Source organism: Diplotaxodon limnothrissa, linkage group LG14 (genome assembly GCF_057381915.1).
Source record: "Diplotaxodon limnothrissa isolate DT_005_m linkage group LG14, D_limnothrissa_male_GT1.1, whole genome shotgun sequence".
Classification (NCBI taxonomy): domain Eukaryota; kingdom Metazoa; phylum Chordata; class Actinopteri; order Cichliformes; family Cichlidae; genus Diplotaxodon; species Diplotaxodon limnothrissa.
In genome coordinates, this window is record NC_140609.1 from 16,508,741 (window position 1) to 16,533,472 (window position 24,732).

Below are 24,732 nucleotides of genomic sequence, written 5' to 3' on the forward strand. Positions count from 1 at the left end.
ATACTTGAATTTATAGGTTGAACGTGACTTCAGCAGATCGTATACCACTTCAATAACACCATACCTATTAAAAACATTAGGTTTATTTTCATGCTGATAGAAAAGTGAATGGACTCACTCAATACCTGGCATGAGAAGGAAGTGATGTGAGGGGCTGAGCCTTGCTGCTGGGGCGGGAATATTTTATGCGTGGGTTACGTGTGCGTGCGTGCGTGTGGCTCTACAAGATGGCAAAGTTGTTATGGCAGGTACAGTAGCGGTGTGCCTTACCTCAGCTAACATCTGCACCTGCGCGTGTGACAACTCCGTAACTGCAATCGCTGCAGTCATCTGAGGTCAGTGAACAGTGCAGGTGTTTGAATGGACGTTTGTGAATGAAGTTAAAAGCTTAATCTGCCAGTGTCATGTTGCTAAAGTAGTTTGCATGAACAGTGAAGCAGTGAATAAAGTGTGGGTCGAATAGTAGAAATCTACACTGTCTACTAAGTAATAATAGTGTAGGCATAAAGCAGATGAATAACTTTTGTCAACATCCTGTCCCTCCAGTGTGTACATACGGTGAGGCACAATGAGCCTGGCTCTTCATGATCTCCTGGCCTGCTGCAGAGCACTCGAGAATGACAAAGCTACAGAGAGGAAGGTGAAAAAGACGAACTACTGCCTATCAGTTGTCCAAATAAATGAATTCATAGGCGATTCAATGCACTTTAAATAGGTTAAACAACTCCCTATTTAGCATATTTTAAAATAACAGGATGCTAACTAACACTGTTGTCCAGTTATCATGGCAAAGCAGCCCAACACCAGTAACTACCACAGTTATCCTTTAATTCACTTCTTTTAGTTACTACCTTCAAATCACGGCTCTTCTTACCCTACAGTATTGAACTCAGTCAGAAGCTCAGATTGCACTGCGTATACATCTGCTGAGCATCAGCATCTGTCCTGCCCACTTGCAAATAAGATGCAATTTGCCTGTGGCTTGCACGACATCAATTTTGCACTTTATAAGTGTACAAAGGCAGTGCGATGAATAGCTGAAAGACTCTAAAATCAGTTATTTTTTAAAATAAAGGTTTATTTACTTTCCTGGCACAAGTAGCAACAAAAACAAAATAAGATCTGCCAGTCATCTTGGTATGTTGATAGTCTGTATAGCCCCTCAAGTTCTCAGTTGTGACACATTATATGTATTTATTGAACAGAATTTCAAATCCTGGTTCTTCCTGTTAAAATGGGGGTTTTTCTTATCGCTAAGTGCCTGCTCGTATTGGGTCGCTTGATTGTTGGGGTTTTCTCCAATACCGTTGGGTCTTTAACTTACAGTATAAAGAGCTTTGAAGTGAATTTTGTGGGGAATTATCCATAATTAACTAAACCTGAAATAGTTTTAATCAGTGCGGTGTAAATGCTTTTTATTTCATCTCGTTTTTATTATCAGAAAGAAGCTGAGCGCTTCAGACGGCTCCTCCGGTCTCCAGAGATTGTGCAGGAACTGGATCGTAACTCATCAGCTAAAGCAAAAGCCTCCAAGCAACTCACATGGGATGCTGTTTTCAGGTAACCTGCCTCAGAGTATTTGCAACCATATAAATACCAAATGTATATATCTATAAGGTGTTTCCAGAGAAGGTACTATTTTCTACCTTTTTGCATCTTTTGAAAAGTTCTTAAATAAGTATTTGTTCTTATTTCATATTCTGCAACATGCTCGTAACTCATAAATGATTTTAGCTAACATGTACCGGAACAAGTGGCTTCTATAAATGAACGCTCTTTATTCTGCTTGGCATTTTATTGCATCAGGTTTCTGCAGCGCTATGTCCAAAAGGAGACGGAAAGCATGCAATCAAGCAAATCCAACGTCACAGCAACCACGCTGGCCACGCGGCAGAAGAAGATGGCTGAAATATGCAGCCTGATCAAATACTTCATTCGCTGCGCTAACAAACGTAAGAGCAGGAGCAGGTTGCAATATGTTTCAGTTTTGGGTGAATGTATGTCGTAATAAATTAGGGAACATTCATATATCTTTATATTTATAAGTATCTTTCATTAATTCATCAGACACAGTAGAAAACATATTGAATGAACTGTGGGGACTGCAGTTAAGAGTGTCCTCTTCTTCCTCCAGGCGGGCCTCGTCTGAAGTGCAGTGAGCTGCTGAAACATGTGCTGGAGGTTCTGCAGAGTTCGTACTGCTGTTCAGCCTATGGAGAAGATTACAGCAGCCTCCTTGTAAAGGACATCCTCTCTGTCCGCAAGTACTGGTGTGACATCGCTCCACAGCAGTGGCAAAGTCAGTGGGCTATTTGGAGTTTTATTTTCTAAACATCAGGAAGCAGACAAGAGTAAGAACTGATGGATCTGTGTTTATTCTTGATCCTTAGATCTTTTGGACTTGTACTGTGGTTTGTTCAACTCCTCGTCCAGACCCATCAACCACGTTTTGGTGAGCAGAGTGATCCACACGGTGGTGCAGGGCTGCTGCATGCAGACCGATGGATTCAATGACACGCTGTTCAGCTTTTTCTCCAAAGCACTGCTTAATGTCAGGTGAAGACTTTTAACACTGTTTTAGATTTACGTTGAATAAATGTTCCGGTATTAGTCGCTAAATTTAAACACTATGCATTCTTTGTATCAATCGTATCAGGCAGGAGAAACACTTGGCTGTTTTGGAGCACCTCGTCTCAGCTCTGAACATCTTCTTGAGATCTGCAGCCATGAATTGTAGGATGAGGCTGTGTCGACTGGGAGAGGAGCTTCTGCCTTCCATACTGTACGTCTGGGCAGACATGAGGCCCAGTCCAGCTCTCAAAGAGGAGATTGTGGAGTTCTTCAACCTACAGATTTGTGTTCACCACCCCAAAGGAGCCAAGACACAGGATACAGGTTCTTCTTTTTAAAACTTCATTTTAAATGTTGGTTTCCAGCGTTTGTGGTTAATAGTGGTCGGAGGCCAGGCTTTATCGCGGGATCTACACTCACCAAACACTTTGTTAGGTACACCTTCCTTTCTGGTTCGTCTTCTGCTGCCGTAGCCCATCTGCTTTAAGGTTTGATGTCTTGCACATTTTGAGATGCTCTTCTTCACCTTGATTAAGACCATCCAACTACTTTGTTTTAAGAAGGGCATATTTGAGTTTCCTATCTCTTACAGCAATATAACCTTTCTCCTCTAATCTCTGACATCACAAAAGCATTTTCGCTTAGACCACTGTCGCTCGCTGGACATTTCCTCTTTTTTGGATCATTTTCTGTAAACTGCAGACATGGTTATGTAGGAAAATCCCAGCAGATCACCAGTTTCTGAAACACTCAGACCAGCATGTCTTGCAACAACAAGCATGGTACATTCAAAGTAATTAAATCAGCTTTCTTCCTCATTCTGATGCTCAGTTTGCATTTGGGGGGTTAAGGAGGTAGAGCGGACTGGAAGGTTGGTTGTTGGATCCCTGTCTGCTCCCACTTCCAACCTTCTTTCTGGGCAAGATACTGAATCTCGGGTTGTTCCCGATGCATTCCAGGCTGATGCATTCATTGGTGTGTGAGTGTGTGTGTGTGAATGTTAGATAGAAACCAGTAGGTAAGTAAAAAAGTTTAATTTAATTTGATCGCAGTGCATCTTTCAAATTTCACTGGTGAAAACATCAAAAATCTAAACTTTTGCAAAGCTGTGGCTGAACTCAAGGTTTGCATTCATTTGTTGGCAGTAATTATTTAAACGTCATGAACATAAATATTTGAATATCCTTAAATAAATAACCAATAACTGGTGGCTGCTCTCACTCATACTGCAGGTGCACATGCTGAGGACTGGTCCAAGTGGCGGAGTCTGCTGTACAACCTCTACAACGCGTTGGTCGGGGAGATTGGTCACATAGGCAGCAGAGGGAAGTACGTCACGGGGACCAGACACATAGCCGTCAAAGACAATCTCATTGAGCTTACGGCTGACATCTGTCACCAGGTAAGAAAGCTCGAACGTCATGTATGCACCAAGCGCATCAAGGTTCAGCTTCGCTCAAAAGTGCGGTGAGGAAGCTCATTAGAGGAGGGTGTCTGGACACATTTAATCCTTTAAACGCTCTTACGTTTCTTTGCTGTAGCTGTTTAATGATGACAGTGACACCCACATCGTGGATGTCACCCAGGCCTCCATCAGAGCCACACAGATGGGCAGTCCCACCCACGGAGCTGCCAGCAAGCGCCGGCGTATCGAAATGGGCTGGGAGGTCCTCCGTGAGCATCTGCAGCCTCAGCACAGTGACTTTGATGTCATACCGTGGTATGATAATCACAGCACAAATAATATAAACACATTTTCAATTTAAATAAAGATGATTACTGGGTAGAATGACTTTTAAATCAGTGTTATTGCTTTTTATTTTATGGGGCATCAACTCTGCCTTGAGACACGGAGGACTGCTGTGCTATCAGCGTCACATAAAGACATTCCCGTCTTTTATTTCCTCTCTCAGGCTGCAAATCACCACAGCGCTCACCTCTAAGTACCCATACATGGTGCCTGGACGGGAGCTGGTCTCACTGCTGTCAGTGTTGCACCAGCTCCTGGCAGAGCAGCGGAGGGGAGAGAGGGGTGTGTATGTGCTGCGCTGTCTGAGGGAGGTGGCCCGGTGCCAGGCTCGCTACCGAGAGAGAGCCCAGGTCTACAAGACGGAGCTGGGAAGGCTCTGGGTTAAGGTATGGGGCCTGGCAGTGCGTGGGGTCAGCTCGTCCCCGACAGAGTCCCTCAGCCTGGACCTGCTGGCCTCCATCATCCAGGGAGGACTGATTAATGTGGACAGAGACTTTTGGAAGCTTTTATCTGGATCTGTATGCAAACCGTCCAAGTGAGTTTCTCTCTTTTTTCATTGCAACAGTAGTACATTAGATTAGTACACAAAAGGTACTAATGTGATTCGATTCCTCGTACGCAGGAGTGCTGCACTCTGTCTTGCCCAGGCCCTGCTAAAGTGTCCGGTCCCAAAAAGTCTCATCTCAGCATCAGGCTGGGACTTTGCGGGGGCCACAGAAGGAGGCACATCACCTAATCTGAAGGAGAGCTTCATAGCTTGGATGCTGATGAGCGACCAGAGTGATGAGTTGGAGGACAGCTCCAGACCTCACCCCATCATTTGCAGGTTGGCAGGTTATACACTGATGTTAATATTTGTAGAAGGTGCTTTTATATTCAAAAGATAAGATGTTCCAGTTAAAAAAGTGTTGTTTATAGGATTCTTTTTTCTGTTTGCACAAACTCCAAAACTCAGAAAATTGAACCTTACTTCATATTTTTCCTTTGTTTCTGGATTTTTTCCTAGAATAAAGTTTATCTTGTATTATTGCATTTGTATTTAAGATAAAACCTAAACTTTTCTTTTAATTGCAGAGACTTTCCTCACAATCTTATAGCAAACATCTTGGTCTCTCTTACTCTGAAGGACGCCAGAGTCGGCCTAAAGTTTCTGCTGGGTACTCATGGCATAGAAAGGTGAGGGGAATTCTTTTATTTTTCAACCTCTTTTATTACTATATACAATTTCTAGCCATAACCTGTAATATACAGCCAGTTTCTGCACTGCATCTCTCTCTGCCCTCTCTTGCTTTGAGATTTGGGAATTAAACTAACCCTCTTTGCAACTCTTTTCTCTTCAAAGTGCCTTTTCTCAAGAGCAAATACCCTCTGATGCCAAAGACAACCTGGAACAGATCGAGAGACTGTACCAGCAGTTCAGCTTCAACACGTCGCCGTCAGAAGTCCGCAGATTTGACCAGTCGGCGAGGACGGCGTCGGCCGACAGCCGGTTTGCTGCTGTCCCCGGCCTCAGAAACAAGTTGGAGCAGTCCCTGCTCTGCGTGGCTGACAATTTACTCAACTGCTTCTCTCCTGAAGTGAGTCGAAGTCGGATGTGTGTGCGCGTATGAATGTTGTTTTGCATGGTAAACAATGACATCTATTGTTTTGGACCCTCGACAGTCTCAGTCCACTCCTCCAGAGTGTCTGGTGCGTTGTTTCAGTCAGCTGACCGCTGTTTTGGCAGCTTACGTCTCCACTGGGTTTCTGACTGAGGAGGAGGCCTGCCGATCGCAGCTCTTCGGTAAAGCAAAGGTAATCAGTTATCTAAAGTCATAAAATCTGATTCCAGCCTGGCTGAGAACCCTTGTTTGTCATATTGAAAGTTGAAATGAAATATCAGCCCCAGCTTTAAAGTTTTCGGGCTGTTCTTGCTCATAGGCCCTCGCCCAGGACTTCAGCGGGTTTGTTTCAGGGGTGAAAGTAAAAATGACAGAGGAAGGGACCATGGGCACCCTGAGGTCTGTTATGAAGCTTTGCACACAGTCTGCCAGCAGAAAAAACAAGGTGACAAAGCTTTTCTTCTAGAAAAACAATCATTACTCTTAAAGTCAAAGTCAGGCATTGACAGTGGATTTTAACTACTTTTGTGATCATTCTGCAGGAAAATATTTGTCCCACCTCCTCTGGTTTCTTTATAATGATTCTGCCAGCCAGCCTCCTCAGCGAGCTGGCGGAAATCTGCAAAATGTTGGTAAGCGACAGAAAGAGCATGTCACAGATTTAAAAGACACAAAAGGAAAAACCTTAATGTGAAAAGCAGGCTTGTGAAATCAAGCTCTCTTCTTTTTCCCTTTAGATAAGCACTGCTGCCAGGAGAGTCGCTGTCATGGATGAGGATGACCCCATGGATGATGAGTGGGAAATGACCAGAACTCAGCAAGGCCATGATGTTGACTTGTTTGATGATGGTGAAGAGCCCCAGAGCAGCACCAACGGGAACCACAGGCCCAAAGGAGACAACACCGACACTTCCTGCGGCCCAGGTATGTCGGGTCCTTTCCTGGTTTGTTCCTTTCTTAAAAACACAGACAGCTAAATAAAAAATTAGCACGTTTCATACACATTGCTCGCTACCTTGCAGGTGCGAAAAGCCTTCTATCAGAAGATCATCTGGCACAGCAGGACCTGGCTCTCCTCGCAGTGTTGGAGTTCCTGTGCGAGTGCGGCTCGGTCCAGCCCGTCCACGGCCTGCTTTTCAAACCCCAGGAAGTGCGGCGCAAGCTGCTGCTGCTGGTGGAGCAGATGGACTTCAGTAAAGCCCTGCACCTCAACATGGTAGGCAGCAGCAAATTTGGAGGATCACCGTGGCAACCCTTTAGCCAGAAACACTCATCTTATCTGGTTTTCTTGCAGTATCTCATCCTGCTGAAGAAGCTTCCTGCTGAGGACTCGCTCTCCCCGGAGGAATTTGACTCGCTGCTCCGTCCTCTGGCGTATGAGAACCTTTCTCTTACTCGTATTTGTTAGACACATTCAATCTGCACAATGTGAATTAATGTGTCTGTGGTAATAAATAGATGTATTTGTTGCTGTCTTCACAGGGACCTGTGCTCTCTGTATCGTCAGGACCAGGAGATCTGTGCTGCTGTACTGATGAGTTTGTTACCCTCCATAAAGAGCCTGGGGAAAACCCATCACATGCCAGAGGAGATGAGACATGTGCAGGGATCCTTGCTGAAAGTGGTGTCCGGATTCTGGTTAGAAGCATGTTTTTACACCATTAATAGATGAACTGGCGGCTCTTTAAAAAAGATTACATTTACATACACGATTTCAATTGTTGATAGAGAAGTCAAGTGTAAAATTACCTTATTTTGAAATTTGAAATTCTCTTAGAAATTCTATTGTAGTCAGAACTGTTACTAATGCTCCTATTGTACTGCGTTTCAGTTTCCTGAGCCATACAGGTAAATGCGTGGCATCTGTGCGAGCTGCTTTAGTGCAATGTCTGGTTGCTCTCCTGGAGGTAAAATCTACGATTAAGCAACAGTGTTGCTGTTTTTACTGCCTGTAAAAGTGTCCCATTACTGCAGCAGCTCTCGTTGTCACTGCTTTTGACTTTTCTTGTTCTTTTGCGTTTGCTGTCATTTCGGCTTGGTTAGGCCGACCCATGCTGTAAGTGGGCCGTCCTGAGCATCAGAACCTCTGACGGAGAGGAAGACCATCCCGTGTCTGCTGTCCTTCCATCTCACCTCGCAGACGCACACCACCAAGTCCGCATGCTGGTAGCCGTTTCAGTGGAGAGGTACGCTTCCTCCGTCTTTTACCACTAATAAACATAAAGCAAGACCAAGATCAGACAGATAAATATGTGCTCGCTGGTATTGTGTCTCCAGGCTGTTTCTGGACATGAGCTCAGAGCAACCAGATAAGAAGAAGATGCTGCCACTAAAACACCAGCAGAAAGCCTTTGAGAATGTTTACTTGAAGGCTCAGGAGGGGATGAAGCTTCCGGTAAGACCGAGCAGCATTACCACATGTCAGCAACTCTTTGCGATTGTACACACACACACACACACACACACACACACACACACCGACTAACGTATTGTTTGTGCAATCGCACACAGAGAGGCTGCTCTTCTGAGGACCGGGAGGACGAGATGTTCAACCGCAAGGCCACCCTGCTCAAGAGCTTGTCAGTCGTACTGTGCTGTAGCCCCGTGTGTGAAAAACAGTCCCTGTTTGCACTCTTTCAGTCTTATAAAGAAAACGATATTGAAGAGCAGCTCATTAAAAAGGTAACAAGCTACTTGAATGCAATTTTGCTTTTACAAGGTCTTGATGCATTGTAAAAGTGAGGTATCACGTGCTTTGGATAACTACTCTGACGCAGATTAATACTGCACCGTATGTCACTATGGGCCATTTTACTGCCAGTAAGAGGTGGGATTTTTCCGACTGACTCTATTGCATGTGGATTTATGGGAGTTCCTTTTTCAAGGCGCAGAATAGAGGGAGGAGAATATTTTAAGCATGCAAACTGATTTACTGTGGTTTAGTAATTGTCTAGGGTGACATGATTTGTCCTGTCCTCTTTTTCACCTCAGATGTTGTGCAGTGTCTCCAGAGCGCTGGGCTACAGGAGCGTAAAAACATTCGTCAGCTCTCACCTGAACTACCTGGTGGCCGAGTGGCTCGCACAGAGACAGTCTGACGACCGCTACACTCTTGGATCTTTCCCCTACAGTCTACTGGATCATGACACAATCCAAGAGTTCTATAAGTGAGAAAACAAGCTCATCTTTGCGTCACTGAGTCACATTTCCTTCTGCTATAGTTACATTAAGCTGGTGTTTTTTGAAATCAAGTGTATTAGGACTGAGCATCCTTTTCCAATACCCTTAAAGCTCTTCCTACCCAGTGCTGATCCCCCGCCTGGTCTTCCTGGATGACTTTGAGCAGGTGAAGTCTATCGGCAGGTCTCTTGACAAAGACTGGAGGGACTTACTGGCAGACTGTTTCCCAAAGATCATGGTCAACATTTTGCCATACTTTGCACTGCCGGGCCAGGACTCGCAGGTTGCACAGCAGAGAGAGAAGGCTAACATGGTGTATGACCTGCTCAAAGATGCCAGCTGTCTGGGTAAACAGGTAACACCAGCTTGTATCGACAGTACTCAAGACTTTTGCTTGTCAGTCCTAAGATCTGAGAAAATGTTATTAAGGTCAAACGCTTGGCTGAACAAGCCATAGTCAAATGATTTTATATACTCTAAAATTCACCTTCTCACATGTGTCCACAGCAAATCGACAGCCTGATCCACAGTAACCTGGCTGACATTGTAGTGGAACTGCTCATGACTCTGTATGAAGGAAGTGGAGCTGAAGAAGACAGAGGAGACCTGAAACGCTTTATTGGGTATTGGGATATTTGTCCTCTAGTAGTTGTTTTTTTTATTTCCTTTTACTGTTCATTCATCTAAATACTCAGTATGGTAACAAATGGACGTCAAAATCAGTGTTTAATATCTCTCAGAGAGCTAGACCCGGTACCAAATCCACCATACTTCAGCTCATATGTCATCAAAGCTACACTGGACTACCTCAGCAAGTGCCACGGTGCCAACCACAAGTCACTGGTAGCCATTCTGTCAAAAACCCCGGTATGATGTCTCATATATCGTCACCCAGTCAAACTTTTTTTGTTTTGATAATAGTCACAGTGTTCCGTTTTCTGTTCTATGTGCAATGATGTTACATCTGTCTGTAGATTTCTATCCAGAGGATTCTGCTGGCCGTGTGCGAAAGAACAGCGGAGACGACCAACAGCTACGAACGGCACCGCATCCTCCTCATGTACCATTTGTTCGTCAGCCTGCTGCTCAGGGAGGTGAAGGACGGTCTGGGTGGAGCCTGGGCCTTTGTTCTCAGAGATATAATCTACACGCTCATTCACCATATTAACAGCAGGTTGGTGCACTCGCAGGCAGACTTACACACTGGTGTGAATCCTGAGTAAGTCAATCAGATGATATTATATGAAATTAAAGTTAAAGGCCCACAGATGTGGAACACGTTACCACTAGAAATAAAAAACAATAAGTGATTTTAAAATTTGTAACGCCAAGATAAAATCATAACTTAAACCAAAGCAAGTCTGATCACTTGTAATCACTGAAATTGGTCCTTTCCCATTCTTAATGGCTGTTTTTAAGTGTTTATATGTATATATAGAAGTTGTTGTTATCCTTTTTCATATATATATATATTATAAAATAGCAAAAAATCAGTCATTTTTTATACTATTCCTGTTCTGCTATTATCATTATTATGATTGTTGTTGTTTTCTAGCATTACCCGGAATCTCGATACCGCTAAAAATTGAGCTAACTTAGCTACATTAGTAGCGCGGTTTTAGGCTAGGTTACAGAACAGTTTTTCTACATTTCACACATATTGTGCTGTACATACATAAACACTGTTTTCCTGCTGTCCACAGACCAGTTCCGTGTGATGAGGTTTCTACCCGCAGCCTCGCTCTGTGCTGTGACCTGCTGGCCTCCGTGTGTCACGTGTCCCTGCAGGTCTGTGATGATGCTCTGGGCTGCCACCTACAGGTCATCATTGGAACTCTAACTGCTCAGGTGACCAGCCGACCCTCCATCTCAGAGCAGGTAAGTGATTGCATGCCAAAGCGTGGTGTTCGTTGAATGTATTTAGTACACAGCATACAGTTCAAAACTTTTAGGCCGCCCATAATTTCTTAATATTTTGATAGGAAAATGGGAAAGACAGTTTTTAGGAATACCACTTCTTGTTTTTCAATTTGGTTTCAATTCAGTTTTATTTACACAAATCACAACAACGGTCGTTTTAAGGTGGTTTATATTGTAAGGTAGACCCTACAATAGTATATACAGAGAACAACCCAACAATTTTATGAACCCCTTTGAGTAAGCACTTTGGCAACAGTGGGAAGGAAAAACTCCTCTTTAACAGGAAGAAATCTCCGGCAGAACCAGGCTTGGGGAGGGGCTTCATCTGCCGAGAGCGGTTGGGGTTAGGGGAGGAAGACAATCTGGGTCTTTTTGTGCACAGACAGAAGGATGGACTGTTTGCTGATAACAAACTCTTCTTTATTTCATATCTTTGTCTTAGAATAACTGTGGCTCCTTTTCAGTGTGCATGATTTTGATTTTGAATCCTCTTTTTGCCCTGAAGGTGCTGAGTCTGCTGCAGTTTCTTGTCATAGAAAATCAGCAGACGTTAAAGGAAGCAATCAGAGGGTTGGAGCCTTTCCCTAATATCCCTGAATTCAGAGAGCTGCGGGCTGTACAGCACAAACTCAAATATAATGCTGGCACCTTCAGTCTGAGACAGGTAAAAGCAGCAAATACATGTGTAAATATAATTTCCTCACTTTAAAAGTCTATTTAGATCTTCTCTCATCATATTGATAAGGAGAGTAATGAATTTTTAATTATCCCCCCTGCAGGAGATCGCCCACTTCCTGTCAGTGACGTCCTGTGACTCCTTACCTCTGACTAGACTCGAGGGGTTAAAGGAGCTCACCAGACAGCTGCATGACAACAAAGGACAGATCAGAGAGCTTCTTAAAGAGTGCCACGGTATGATGCTAAAGGAGGAAGAGTGGTTTCTGCGTGAGAACGATTGCATGTAAATGTTTTCCATCCGTGTCGTCCTTTTTAGCCGACGCGAGCGACAGTGTGCTGGTGAAGTTGGTCCTCAATCTGCTGCAGCTCTGTAAACTAGCAGCCGGCCACCCTGGAGGAGCTGACATTCAGGGTAAAACAAATCAAAGCTGTGTTGTCTTCCATGTCAACAGTTTGATAAGATTCCGTTTGGCAGTGCTCTCATAGCTCAGTCCTTGTGCTGCAGAGGCGGCAGGCAGCTGTTTAGGAGAACTGGGCCCAGTAGACTTGTCCAACATCGCCCTTCTCCATGGCAGAGACCCCCTGTATGAAAAAGCCGTCTCCCTCTTCGAATCCACCGAGTCTCAGTGTCTGTACATCGTCCTCAACTGCACGAACGACGCGCTCACTCAACAGCAGTACGCTGACTCCTCAGATTCTGTAGCTATCAGGTTTTAACTCATGATGATGGAAAAGCTGATGTGCTCTGTGCTGTGGTTGTCTGCCAGAATCGAGGTGAGACAGGCAGCAGCTCAGTGCCTGAAGAACATCCTCGCAACTCAGTCAGGAGTCGACTTCTGGGAGCAACACAAAGGGAACAGAGACCCCATGCTGACTTACCTTAACCCATTCAGAACAGCCAAGAATAAGGTGGGTTTTAGATATTTGTGCGTGTGTCTGCAAGTTACCTCACGGGAGCTCACAGCAAGCTCATGCATCTGATTACTGGCTGCCATCCATGGTCAGGCGGTTGCTGTGGCTGCCAAGGAGAGCACAGAGGCCAGAGGAAACCTGAAGAGCCAGGAGTTCTGGATTCCCCAGGCGGGCAGCCATAAGAGCTGGCTGAAGGCTCTGTGCACAGCGCTGCTGGACAGCGGAGGGGTCAAGTGTGAGGCTCTGCTTTTGTCCCGACCACTCTGCCTGGTGAGTTATCCTAAGAGCTGTGTAGAAGTCGAATGGCTACATTACTTAATTTGTGTTTAATTAGTTAACATTTGTAGTCATATACTGAATGTCAGTGCAGCCTACTCCACCTTATTCCTTCTGTGTCGCTCCATTATTCTCTCCATGTTTAGGTGTGGGTGGACTGCTGTCAGAGGTTACTGCCTCTCATCATTCACTCCATTCTTCTGGATGACTCCGATGGGTCGTTTAGGGACTTGCTCTCCTCCCACATTCAGGACTTTTTCAGCTTTTGTTGCAGAAGCGCTCAGGCCTCGAGTCGCTCCGCCACTCCTCTCACGTCTGACTCTGGTCAGTTTGAATCTGTGACAAATATTATTGATCCTGTTCCTTATATTTTGACAGTGGACGATAGATCATATTTAGTGTTTGTTTGCTTTGAGATGAGGGTCTATGTTATTCTCTGCAGAGTCCGACACTGCGAGCCAGGGCGTGCATGATAAGACCTCTCTGCGTACCATGCTTGCAGTTATTGACTACCTCAGACACCAGCAGAGGCCACTGGAAGCTGACGGGTTTGTAGTCAGATATTATTCGATTGGACCTGCTCTTGTCTCTGCCCCAGTAAACCTGCTGTAGTATGAATGTAGAGCTTTGCCTTCTTGCAGTAAATCCTTTGGCACAGTGTGCGACTCAAACTTCTGGCTGGATCTGAACTACCTGGAGGTGGCCAAAGCCGCTCAGTCCTGCTCAGCTCACTTCACCGCCCTGCTGTACACCGAGATCTACGTGGACAAGATCAAAGCTAACATGGAAGAAAGTCGCAAGTATGCAGCGGCTTCATTTAAACAGTAACAGGAAAAATAACTTTATCCAGCTTTTCATTTTTGATCCATTCATTTCCTGTAACTGCAGAACCAACTCCAGAGCAACGCGGAAAATAAATTTCGAAGAGAACAGCCAGACCTTCACGATCTCCAGCCTGACCGAGAAGAGCATAGAAGACACCAATATCAGTCTGCAGGTTGGTTCTTCGTGCTGCACACATAGTTACACAGGCTGCTTTGTTTTCTAAATGACAACATCAGGTCAAAAAAATGGGAGGAAAAAAAAGACAGCCTCTTTTGGCAACCAGGAAATGCATTGCCATCGAAGCTGATCTTGCATTTTGTTGTATCATCATTATCACGCATCAGCTATTTTATCTGTTTTTAAAAGACTTTCTTGTTCTCCTCTCATTTTTGCATATTTATAGGAGCTGCTGATCGAGGTGTATCGCAGCATCGGGGAGCCGGATAGTCTGTATGGCTGTGGTGGCGAAACCATGACCAGCCCCCTGACAAGGTAGAAAATTTCAGTTAGATCTTTCACACGGTCACTTATTCCTCATTAGGCTTCAGTCATTATCAGATCTGCTGATGCCGTTTTGCCGCGTGAATTCACAGGATTCGCACCTACGAACATGAAGCTATGTGGGGAAGGGCCCTGACCTCCTACGACCTTCACTGTACCCTTCCCGAGGTCACTCGGCAAGTGGGCATCGTGGAGGTATGATTGAAATGATACTATGACGAACCACTTCCTCCAAAGAATGTTTTAGATTGAAATCTTTTAGCTTTTAGCACAGTTTCTTGAATCTTTTGGCGACAGGGTTTGCAGAACTTCGGTCTAAGCAGCATCCTGGCCACCTACATGAGGGGTCTCGAGAGCGAAGGGGTCGAGTGGGGAGCTGAGCTGCGAGATCTTCGCTTTCAAGCAGCCTGGAGGAACACCCAGTGGGATTTTGAGCTGTCAGAAAGGTGAGGGAAGCATCTGCTGCATGAAACGCAACTAGAATCTCACAGTTAGAAGCTAATTATTTTTTTCTCCAATGTCTTGCTGTTGCAGGAGTGAGAAATCCAATCCTGGCTTTCACGAATCTGTGTTTTGTGCCCTGCAAGCACTCAGGAATAAGGAGTTCTCCATATTTGATGAAACTCTGAAACAGGCCAGGTGCGGTGGACAAAATATGGAGTTTTACCCTCTGGTACGACACCTTTATTTCTGCTTTATAACGCGTATGCATTTCTTCAGGGGTGCCGAGGTGGAAGAGCTACGCAAAGGCAGTCTGGAGGCCGTGTCATCTCTGTATCCAGCCCTCAGGAACCTGCAGAGCGTCAGAGAGCTGGAGAGTGTTAAAGAGCTGTTCTCCAGGTGACTCAGGCAGAAGCATACCACACAGTCAGTAACACACGGGACGCCTCCTCTGGACTTATTCATGTTTAAACTCTTTTTTTTCTTTTTCTTTTTTTTACATCAGACCCTTCTCAGACCTCATCCTGAGAGAAGTTTACAGCCAGTGGCGGCACCACTCTCAGCTCCTCGTTGACAGTGACTTTGCTTTAGTAGAACCCATCCTAGCCGTCCGCTCTGTGGCCCAGCACACCCTGTTGTCCAGGGTGGGAGAGCCCGACAGCAGCCAGTACCTCAGCTCTGTTCTCACTGACCATCTCATGGACTTGTGCCGGTTAGCTCGCAAGGCCGGAAACACGCAGGTAACATCCACAGATCCACAGGTGAAGGTTTGAAGCACTGTTTTCCTTTCATTTACCACGTGAATATCATATGAAGGTTGCCTCTAACCTCTATCCAGCTGGCAGAGCGTGCAGTCTACCAGATGAAGCAGCATGCCGGCGGTGGAAGGACATTGGCGTCGCTACCTGTGTCGTCGTGGCAACTGGAGGAGGCCCAGGTTTTCTGGGCAAAGGGAGAGCAGGGTCTGGCTCTGGGCCTGCTGAGACAGATGATACACAGCCTAGAGAAAAAGGTCAGACGGACACATAACACTGTGTTGTAACTAATGCAAAACAGTAAGATTAGCTAAGTTCAATCCAAATACCAAGATGGGTTATTGAGCTGGTTTGATGTGTGTTGCACAGGTGGATTTAAATCCTGCGTTAGCACCAGTCTACACCGAGTGCCTCAGGCTGTGTGGTAACTGGCTGGCAGAAACCTGCCTGGAAAGTCCTGGAGTCATACTGGAGAAGTACCTGGAGAGGGTAGGAAGAAGCTTTTGGCATGAGCAGTCGAAGCTTTATTAAAAGATTAAAAGGGCAGAATTGTGGCTTGTTATCACCCATCTGAAGCGTTTTCACAAGTGTGGAGTGTCCATAGTTCCTGGAATTAACAAAGTGGCTCCGGTTAAGAGTTATTTTCTGGTATTTTCTTTTCGTGTGAAGAAGAGCGACCAAAACAGGAATCTTAAAGGTCTCAAACGCCCTAAAATCTACACACACAGCTGGGATCGCCTAGAGAAATGAATGGTTTATTACCCGTCGGCCTGGCAGCATGCGGGCCTTCATACGCACACACCCTCACATGAATAATTTATTTATGTCCAGACAAATTAGGAGCAGGCGAAGACATAAATATTAAACGTCTGCAAGTTTACACTTTATGTCCTTTGGCCAGATTCATATAGACAAAATTAAATAATTCATGTGTGTGTCTGTGTGTGTTTTATACGTCTGAATCGGGTCACAGTTTTGTAGTGACATTTTTTTGTGCATCTGGTTAAATCTTGTTTTACTTTTTTTTTAATGTTTGTGTTGATACCTGTAAATTTTGCCTGATTTTTGTTTCCTCATGTGAGAACAGCCCTGTACTGTTGAATTAATAAAGGTCTCATCTCTGCTCAGGCAGTGGAGGTGATAGAGGGGGAATCGGGACTTCAGGACTCCAGGCTCCAGAACCAGCGGACTGAGGCATTTTTATCTCTGGCCCGCTTCTCTGACGCTCAGTACCAGAGCATCGACAAATACATGAACTCGTCTGAGTTTGAGAACAAACAGGCCCTGCTGGAAAAGGCCAAGGAGGAAGTGGGCTTGATAAAGGAGCATAAAGTGACCTCCAACAGGTTGATTTGCACATTTACAGCTCGATGTATTGCATTTAAGCTGAGGTCCAGTTACAACCAAAGAAAAAGTGAAGGCCTGTTTCCAGCCTGTCTTTGTCCAACTTCACAGGTACACAATAAAAGTGCAAAGAGAGCTGGAGCTGGATGAAAAAGCCCTGTCCAACCTGCGGACGGACAGAAAGCGCTTTCTGTGTAAGGCTGTGGAGAATTACATCCAGTGTCTGGAGCAGGGTGAGGAGCACGACACCTGGGTCTTCCGGCTGGCTTCCCTCTGGCTGGAAAATGCTGACATTAAAGATGTGAATGAGATGATGAAGGTCAGTAAAACGTTCACATATCTGCACTGAATCTTACAAATATAATCATCTGACAAAGCTTTTTGTTTCTGTGTTAACAGAAAGGGGTGAAACAGATCCCGTCCTACAAGTTTCTGCCTCTCATGTATCAGCTGGCCGCCCGCATGGGAACCAAGATGGCAACTGGCGTCGCAGAGGATACGGGATTCCACGATGTCCTCAATGAGGTAACGCGGCTCTTTTATTCATTATTGTGAGCAGAAACCGCATTATATAAAAGGTTTGCTGCAGCCACGTCCAGTTTATTATTTGTACTCCTCCCTCCTCATAGCTGATATGCCGAGCATCTCTGCAGCACCCTCACCACACGCTCTTTATCATCTTCGCCCTGGTCAATGCCAACAAAGACGAAAACTTTTGCAGGTCCAGGCAGTCTAAGAGTGCTACGCGACAGCTCTCGCAGTTTGATCTGGTGAGTGTGATGTTTCCATCCGTTTTACACGATTCTCTCCATCATGCGGAGCTTAAATATGACACGTCGATTGTCACGGTGAAAAAAACTCATGTTTAACACATTTGCATTAAACGAGGACAGTGGCGTTGCGTTTTGAAACTTTGGGTGTGTTAAATTTTGTAACATGAGAAACAAAAGAAGCACCTGGTGTGTTTGTTTGTTTGTTTGTTTTTTTTAAACTGTTTACATGTTCTCCCTCATTCAGGAGCGTTCGGATGTCGCTCGGAAGATCATCGCCACCATCAGGAAGAAGCGAGCTGAGATGATCCGAGGGATCGAGCGCCTGTGCGATGCCTACATCACCCTGGCTTACATGGATGCCAGCAGACACAAAACAGAGAAGAGTGAGTTATGCTTTATTCACTCGCTGGCCACTTTATTAGGTGCACCATGTTAGGAGTGGGTTGAATCATCTTTTTGAATCAGAGCTGCTTTAATTCTTCGTGGCACAGATTCAGCAAGGCGCTGGAGAGATTTTGCTCCATGATGTGAATCTTTGGTTTCACCAAATGCCAAAGGTGTGAGTACAGTGAACTCATTGTCATGTTTAAGAAACCAGTTTGAGATGATTTGAGCTTTGTGCCATGGTGCCTTATCCTGCTGGGAGCAGCCGTTAGAGGATCAGTACACTGTGGTCATGAAGGGATGAAGACTTTTCTGCTCATAGTTGCTCAGGTCCACTCAGCTGTTTATTTGCTAGTAGACCTAACATTCTACAGTTATACACACTCAGAGGTCGTGAGTATATGTTATGGTTGTGTGCATTAAATGTCCGCTGCTTAGACATCCTTTGTGTCCTTGTTTGGTTTCAGAGGCCATCCCCATCCCCGCTGATCAGCCCATCATGCAAATTAGAGACCTTGAGGAGGTCACCATCCCCACAATGGAAATTAAGGTAAAATACAACTTAAAAACATACAGAGAGAGAGAACTTTGCTGCTTTCAGACTTTATATAAAGTTTTGTTATTTAAGTGTTACTGGGGTGATCCATGTTTAGTGTATGGTGTCATTTTTTGATTGGTTTGATTGAATTATTTGTCTCATATTTATCGTGTAAACAGGTGGATCCGTCCGGTGGTTATGAAAACCTGGTGACTGTCAGGTCCTTCATGCCACACTATCACCTGGCCGGAGGAGTCAACCTGCCCAAGATCATCGACTGCGTCGGCTCTGACGGCAAAAGCAGGAGACAGCTGGTCAAAGTAAGCGTTTGTGCGTTTGTGCGTGTCTTACGTGTGCTTTTGACGTCGGGGTTTTTTTTGTCTTTCAACAAATCTCTTCTCGTGTGCCATTATAGTCTGGCCAGCCCTGACGGGAAGGTGCTCACAATTTAAACTTGAGTTTTTTTCCATTTAGCTTTGGCCATTGCTAATGATTAATCCTGTTTTTGTACCAGGACAAACAGGCTTTCACTCCTTTATAATGAAAACATTCTTTAGCAGGCTGTGTGTTTGTGTGTGAGAGCATGCTTGTGTTTGCTGACACGTTTGACAGTCAATTGAAGGCTAATGATTTACCACTTTGGAGAGTCGTGGTGAAACTTAATAGTTTTGTATCTGTGTGCTTGTTTTGCATTAATATTAAACTCACAACAGTCAGCAGCATTATACGGCCTGGGAGTTTGACTTAGCAGCTGACAAAATAAGATGAAAGTGGAAAAAAAACCAGGAGAGTTGAAACTGTGTGTTTGATTTGGTGGTGAAAAGAAAGCTCTACAGCGCAGCATCGCTATGTTTTGCATGGTAGTGTTATATCGATTCAGGGCAAGCAAACACCTCAGTCACATGAGTAAAAATAGGTCAGCAGCCACTCGCCTAGCTTGGGAGTCAATGCACCTACTGCTCCGATTACCACGGGGACCACTGTTACCTTCACCCTCCACAACTTCTTGAGCTCTTCTCTGAGCCCTTGGTATTTCTCCAGCTTCTCGTGTTCCTTCTTCCTGATGTTGCTGTCATTCACTATACCTCCATCGATCACTACGGACATCTTCCTCTGCTTGTCCACCACCACTATGTCCGGTTGGTTAGCCACCACCATTTTTGCCCGTCTGTGTCTGGAAGTCTGACAGGATCTTAGCTCGGTCATTCTCCACCACCCTAGGGGGCGTCTCCCATTTTGACCTCAGGACTTCCAGGTTATACTCGGCACAGATGTTCCTGTACACTAAGCCGGCCACTTGGTTATGGCGTTCCATGTATGCCTTGCCTGCTAGCATCTTGCGCCCTGCTGTTATGTGCTGCATTGTCTCTGGGGCATCTTTACACAGCCTGCACCTGGGGTCTTGCCTGGTGTGATAGACCCCAGCCTCTATGGATCTTGTGGTCAGAGCTTGTTCTTGTGCTGCCATGATTAGTGCCTCTGTGCTGTCTTTCAGTTCAGCTTTGTCCACTGGTAGGATTTCTGGATGCTCTCCACTTCCTCTATCTGCTGGTGGTACATAGCATGCAGGGGCCTGTCCTTCCATGAGTGCTCCTCTTTCTTGTGTTTCTGCTGCCTGAGGTATTCAGTAGAGGTATTCACAGGTGTTGATAGCTTGGATCTTGTTCTTCCCACTCAGCTGACTCCTCAGGACTTGCCTTACTCTCTGGTTGCTGTTCCTGTTTGTTTCTGTTTGCCTTTAGGATTCCCAGGTACTTGTAGCTGTCCTCAATGTCAGCGATGTTGCCTTTTGGCAGTTCTGACTACTTTCCCTCTCTTCGTTACCATCCGACTACGCTTCTCCAATCCGAATGACATTCCAATGTCGTTGCTGTAAATCCTGGTTGTGTGGATCAGTGAATCAATGTCTCGTTCACTCCATGTAGAGGAGGTGGCTCACAATTCCTCCATTCCAGTTTCATTTGGTATCTATAGCCAGTCTATCTACATATACATATATAGAGAGGATATTGGATTGACTGCAGTCACTCTCAGAGAGCTCTTTGAAGGTTTGTAAATAGCTGCTGTCTAATATATAAATGCAGACAGATTGCCAACATGTTGCCATCAGTCTGAATGAGTCTTTGTCAATGACATCAACTCGAGGAGACGCGACCCAACTTGGCCACCAGCTGGTTGTATTGTGGTTATTTTCCTATAGGTTGCACATTTCTCGTAAATGTGAATTCTCTCTGTTTTCGATGGTTTTTCACAGTTATTTACTGTATTACCAAAAACAGATTGCATGTAATTGCCAACTTGACCCAATTCAGTCACAGACAGCAGCAGACTCTGACAGCAGGTTTCATTGGCAGGTTCCATATGTGTGAAAGTCTCATTTTGCAGCAAAAAAATTACTTTATCTTATTGAATTAAAGTTTTACTCTGAGGACATAATTTGTGGTTGAAAAGAGGTGATAACTTTCATATATCATGTGATATCATTGTGTTGTGAGTTGTGTGGTGATTCCCACTCAAAGAGATTTACAAAAATTCTCCTCCCCATGTACATTTCAGTACAATATTGTGTTTCCTTTAAAAACTCTTGAATTAGCTTACAGTACTTCTACACCTTTTCCCCATCATTCAGAAAATTCAAAATGCACAAATATTTTCTACTACTTTTTACCAGATATTTCCCACCTCACTAGATTCATGTCACATGTAGTCATTAAAGCACGGGTGTCGAACTCCAGGCCTCGAGTGTCGGTGTCCTGCATGTTTTAGATGTGTCCTTGATTCATCACGGCTGATTTAAATGGCTAAATGACCTCCTCAGCATGTCTTGAAGTTCTCCAGAGGCCTGGTAATGAACTGATCATTTGATTCAGGTGTGTTGACCCAGAGTGAGCTCTAAAACCTGCAGGACACCGGCCCTGGAGGCCTGGAGTTTGACACTCCTGCATTAAATTGCATTCAACTTCAAAGTAGTTCCTCCAAAGTTGTCTTGCCTGAAACTCAGAGGAACTATCAACTGAAGAATTCAGCCATTAACAAATGAATGACTGCAAACGTCATAAAACTCCCAGTGTCCTACAGAACTCAGTCTGTCTGTTCTTGTCTTGTTTCTATGGCTGTGAAGCAGTTTGAGCCCTCACACGTGATACTGGGCTGTACAAATACACTGAACTGCACTAAAATAAAGGATCGTTGTGATGATTTTGGTCACCTCACCTGTGAGTGATTTTAGTGTTTTAATGCAAACAGGGTCAGGACGACCTGCGACAGGACGCAGTGATGCAGCAGGTCTTCAGCATGTGCTCCATGCTGCTGCAGCGCAATACAGACACACGCAAGAGGAAGCTCAACATCAGACGATACAAGGTTCCCCGATAGACGCACATCTGTGGCACTGCTTCACATTTGCTTTCATCTCTTTTTCCCTTCGTTGCTTAAAAAAAATCTGTCATATACTTGATTCCAGGTGGTGCCTTTCTCACAGCGCAGTGGCGTGTTAGAGTGGTGCTCTGGGACGGTGCCCATCGGGGAGTTTCTGGTGGAGCCCAATAAAGGAGCTCACAAACGCTTCCGACCCCAAGATTGGGCCAGCCTAGCCTGCCGGAGGAAGATGTTGGTATGGCGGTGCTGACAGGAAAACACTTGCAACATGGCAACACATGCTTGCTATGGGTTCAGAACTCACAGCTGTAGTTTTTGTTGGGCTGTCACTGCAGGACGCTCAGAGACTTGCATTCGACGAGAAGCTGCAGGCCTACAACGAGGTGTGCACGAAGTTCAGGCCGGTCTTTAGGTATTTCTGCATGGAACGGTTCCTGGATCCCGCAGTGTGGATGGAGAAGCGGCTGGCTTACACTCGCAGTGTGGCCACCTCCTCTATAGGTACACCGTCTCACAGAGTAAAGCTCATTATGTACTGTAAATACAAGATGCCACAAACTGAAGGGCGACATATAATTGATGTGACTTGAAACTAAAGTGTTGGTGTTGATTATTATTAAGGTGATTCATGGATCCCGGTTTGCTTTGTACATAAAACACCACCTTTCACCTCAGCGTGTCAACATTTTGTTCTCAGTTGAAGTCCAGAGTTGAAAGAAAACATTTATCAGTCATGACACAGAATTAAAAAATATACATTAAATATACACACAACGAGATTTCATATTATCTCCAAACGACGATCCAGTAATTGTAAAAACAAACCTTCTGTTTTCTGTTTTGTGTCCACAGTTGGCTACATCGTGGGTCTGGGTGACAGACACATCCAGAACATACTGATCGACGAACAGACTGCAGAACTGGTGCACATCGATTTAGGTATTCTTACACCAAGAAGGTCACTCTTTGTTTCAGAAAATGTTTTTATTCCTCCAGTGTGGATGCCCCTTTTTCTTCACTGTGTGTGTTTTTGTTGTTGATGTTTTAAAGGTGTGGCCTTTGAGCAAGGCAAGATCCTCCCCACCCCTGAGACTGTCCCCTTCAGACTCTCCAGAGACATTGTGGACGGTATGGGCATCACTGGAGTGGAGGGAGTTTTCAGGAGGTTAGCTCACGATTATGCTCAGATGTTGCTCTTATTTGTCAGCAGTGGTCTGGGACCTTCAGGCCCTTTTATACTCATACATGGAAAACTGGAAGTAAAGACTCTGTGACAGAGCACGGCAGGCAACATGACAAATTTGAATCAGACATGAAAATATAAACTGAAGTGGAGGTGGGTTGCAAAGTGGCTTGCAGTAAAAATCGACCCCCTGTCAATTCTGAGGTTTTACAGGACATAATAAAAAAATGATCTGATCCTTTTATTGCATGAGTAGCTAATCACCATTGATTGATGAGTTTCCTTCACGATTAATAAAGTTTTATAATTTGAAATAGCATATTACATTGTGTCATTAAACAAACTTCCTCATTAATCTTTTCTCAGACCACAGATTAAGATTCATGTTGGGAAATCTGTTGCTATTTAGACATTTTAAACATTTAGCACTATAAATAATCTGAACCCTGCTTTCCCTTTCAGATGCTGTGAGAAGACGATGGAGGTGATGAGAAGTTCTCAAGAAGCTCTGTTGACTATTGTGGAGGTAAAATCATGCTCTAAATATTATGTTTTATTCCATAACTTCATATTAAGGAGTGCTTTTGTAAGTTTCTGTGTCTTTGTGCGTTTTAAATAGGTGCTGCTGTATGACCCTTTGTTTGACTGGACCATGAACCCCCTGAAAGCTTTTTACCTGCAGCATGACGAGCAGCAGGAGCTCAACGCAACGCTAAGCTCCACTATGGGGGGAGATGACATAGACAACAGCCGTAAATCCAGGTAATCAAGGAGAGAAGTGTCAGAATCGGAGCTGGCGAGGTTTTGTGTGTGTGTGTTCAGGCTCTTCCCCTCATATTCTTTCCAGCAGTGACAGTCAGAGCTTCAACAAGGTGGCGGAGCGGGTGCTGCTGCGGCTGCAGGAGAAGCTCAAGGGAGTGGAAGAGGGAACGGTGCTCAGCGTGGGAGGACAGGTCAACCTGCTCATCCAGCAAGCCATGGACCCCAAAAACCTTAGCAGACTTTTCCCAGGATGGCAGGCCTGGGTGTAGACTGGAAAAAAGTGATATCAGGGAAAAAGTGCAAAAAAAAAAAAAAGAAGTTTATTTTGGTTGAAAAAAAGAGAGGTGGGAATTTTCATTCCTTTTTGTACGACTCTAATAAAACTGACTCAACAGATCAACATTAGGAATCAAGCCAAATCACAAAAATTATTAAAAAAGACCAAATAAATGTGTGTGTGTGTGTGTGTGTGTGTGTGTGTGTGTGTGTGTGTGTGTGTGTTTGGAAGGCTGACATGTTTGCTGTGCATGTTTTATGTTTCACCCAGATGAATGTGAATGTTGCTAAGTGACTGTATGAATGTGAAGTACCATTTAAAGCCTTCTCCAGGCGTCATTTCATGTCTGTTCGTTATTATCAGGTAAAATGTTTTTGTTCTTTTCCTGTGCATTGAATATAAGGCTGCTTTGTCAAATGAGTACTGTATCATTAAATAAATAAAAAAGCAGTCAATCCAAAAGCATGCTGGCCTGATTAATGCATTTCATTTTCACTTTAAAATATCCTTTCCATATTTTCTTGTCGCTCAGCCACTGCATCACTGAAACACGCTGTGTCTACCTGCCTATACATCATGTTTTCAGTACCTTTCCACTGCACACTCGGCGTTACAGTACTCACTCACTGCTCTGACACTTAAGCAGATAACACCTGTGTCATGTTTAGACTCGCCAACTCGTC

The 24,732-nt window shown here is 44.7% G+C and overlaps 1 protein-coding gene across 1 annotated transcript; it reads left to right on the forward strand.

The window, feature by feature from the left end:
- Nucleotides 1-235: 235 nt before the first annotated feature.
- LOC146618641 (serine-protein kinase ATM-like) lies at nucleotides 236-24,110 on the forward strand. Its single transcript, XM_085370401.1, has 63 exons — nucleotides 236-335; nucleotides 547-640; nucleotides 1,442-1,560; nucleotides 1,807-1,952; nucleotides 2,135-2,299; nucleotides 2,391-2,556; nucleotides 2,657-2,895; nucleotides 3,804-3,973; nucleotides 4,113-4,291; nucleotides 4,485-4,856; nucleotides 4,944-5,147; nucleotides 5,396-5,497; nucleotides 5,664-5,898; nucleotides 5,984-6,115; nucleotides 6,242-6,367; nucleotides 6,465-6,554; nucleotides 6,660-6,846; nucleotides 6,945-7,138; nucleotides 7,217-7,296; nucleotides 7,405-7,560; nucleotides 7,754-7,829; nucleotides 7,966-8,108; nucleotides 8,200-8,317; nucleotides 8,434-8,604; nucleotides 8,914-9,089; nucleotides 9,214-9,457; nucleotides 9,610-9,725; nucleotides 9,843-9,969; nucleotides 10,077-10,276; nucleotides 10,806-10,980; nucleotides 11,528-11,686; nucleotides 11,802-11,934; nucleotides 12,017-12,112; nucleotides 12,206-12,377; nucleotides 12,468-12,609; nucleotides 12,706-12,882; nucleotides 13,035-13,212; nucleotides 13,331-13,436; nucleotides 13,530-13,688; nucleotides 13,777-13,885; nucleotides 14,117-14,205; nucleotides 14,307-14,409; nucleotides 14,512-14,660; nucleotides 14,749-14,853; nucleotides 14,935-15,054; nucleotides 15,161-15,395; nucleotides 15,494-15,667; nucleotides 15,780-15,899; nucleotides 16,539-16,756; nucleotides 16,866-17,073; nucleotides 17,154-17,279; nucleotides 17,384-17,524; nucleotides 17,772-17,910; nucleotides 18,379-18,461; nucleotides 18,629-18,769; nucleotides 21,696-21,812; nucleotides 21,913-22,062; nucleotides 22,163-22,328; nucleotides 22,680-22,766; nucleotides 22,878-22,992; nucleotides 23,473-23,536; nucleotides 23,630-23,772; nucleotides 23,858-24,110. The coding sequence occupies exons 2-63, from the start codon at nucleotides 569-571 to the stop codon at nucleotides 24,039-24,041; spliced, it is 9,288 nt and encodes a 3,095-aa protein (XP_085226527.1). The 5' UTR covers nucleotides 236-335; nucleotides 547-568; the 3' UTR covers nucleotides 24,042-24,110.
- Nucleotides 24,111-24,732: the final 622 nt, after the last annotated feature.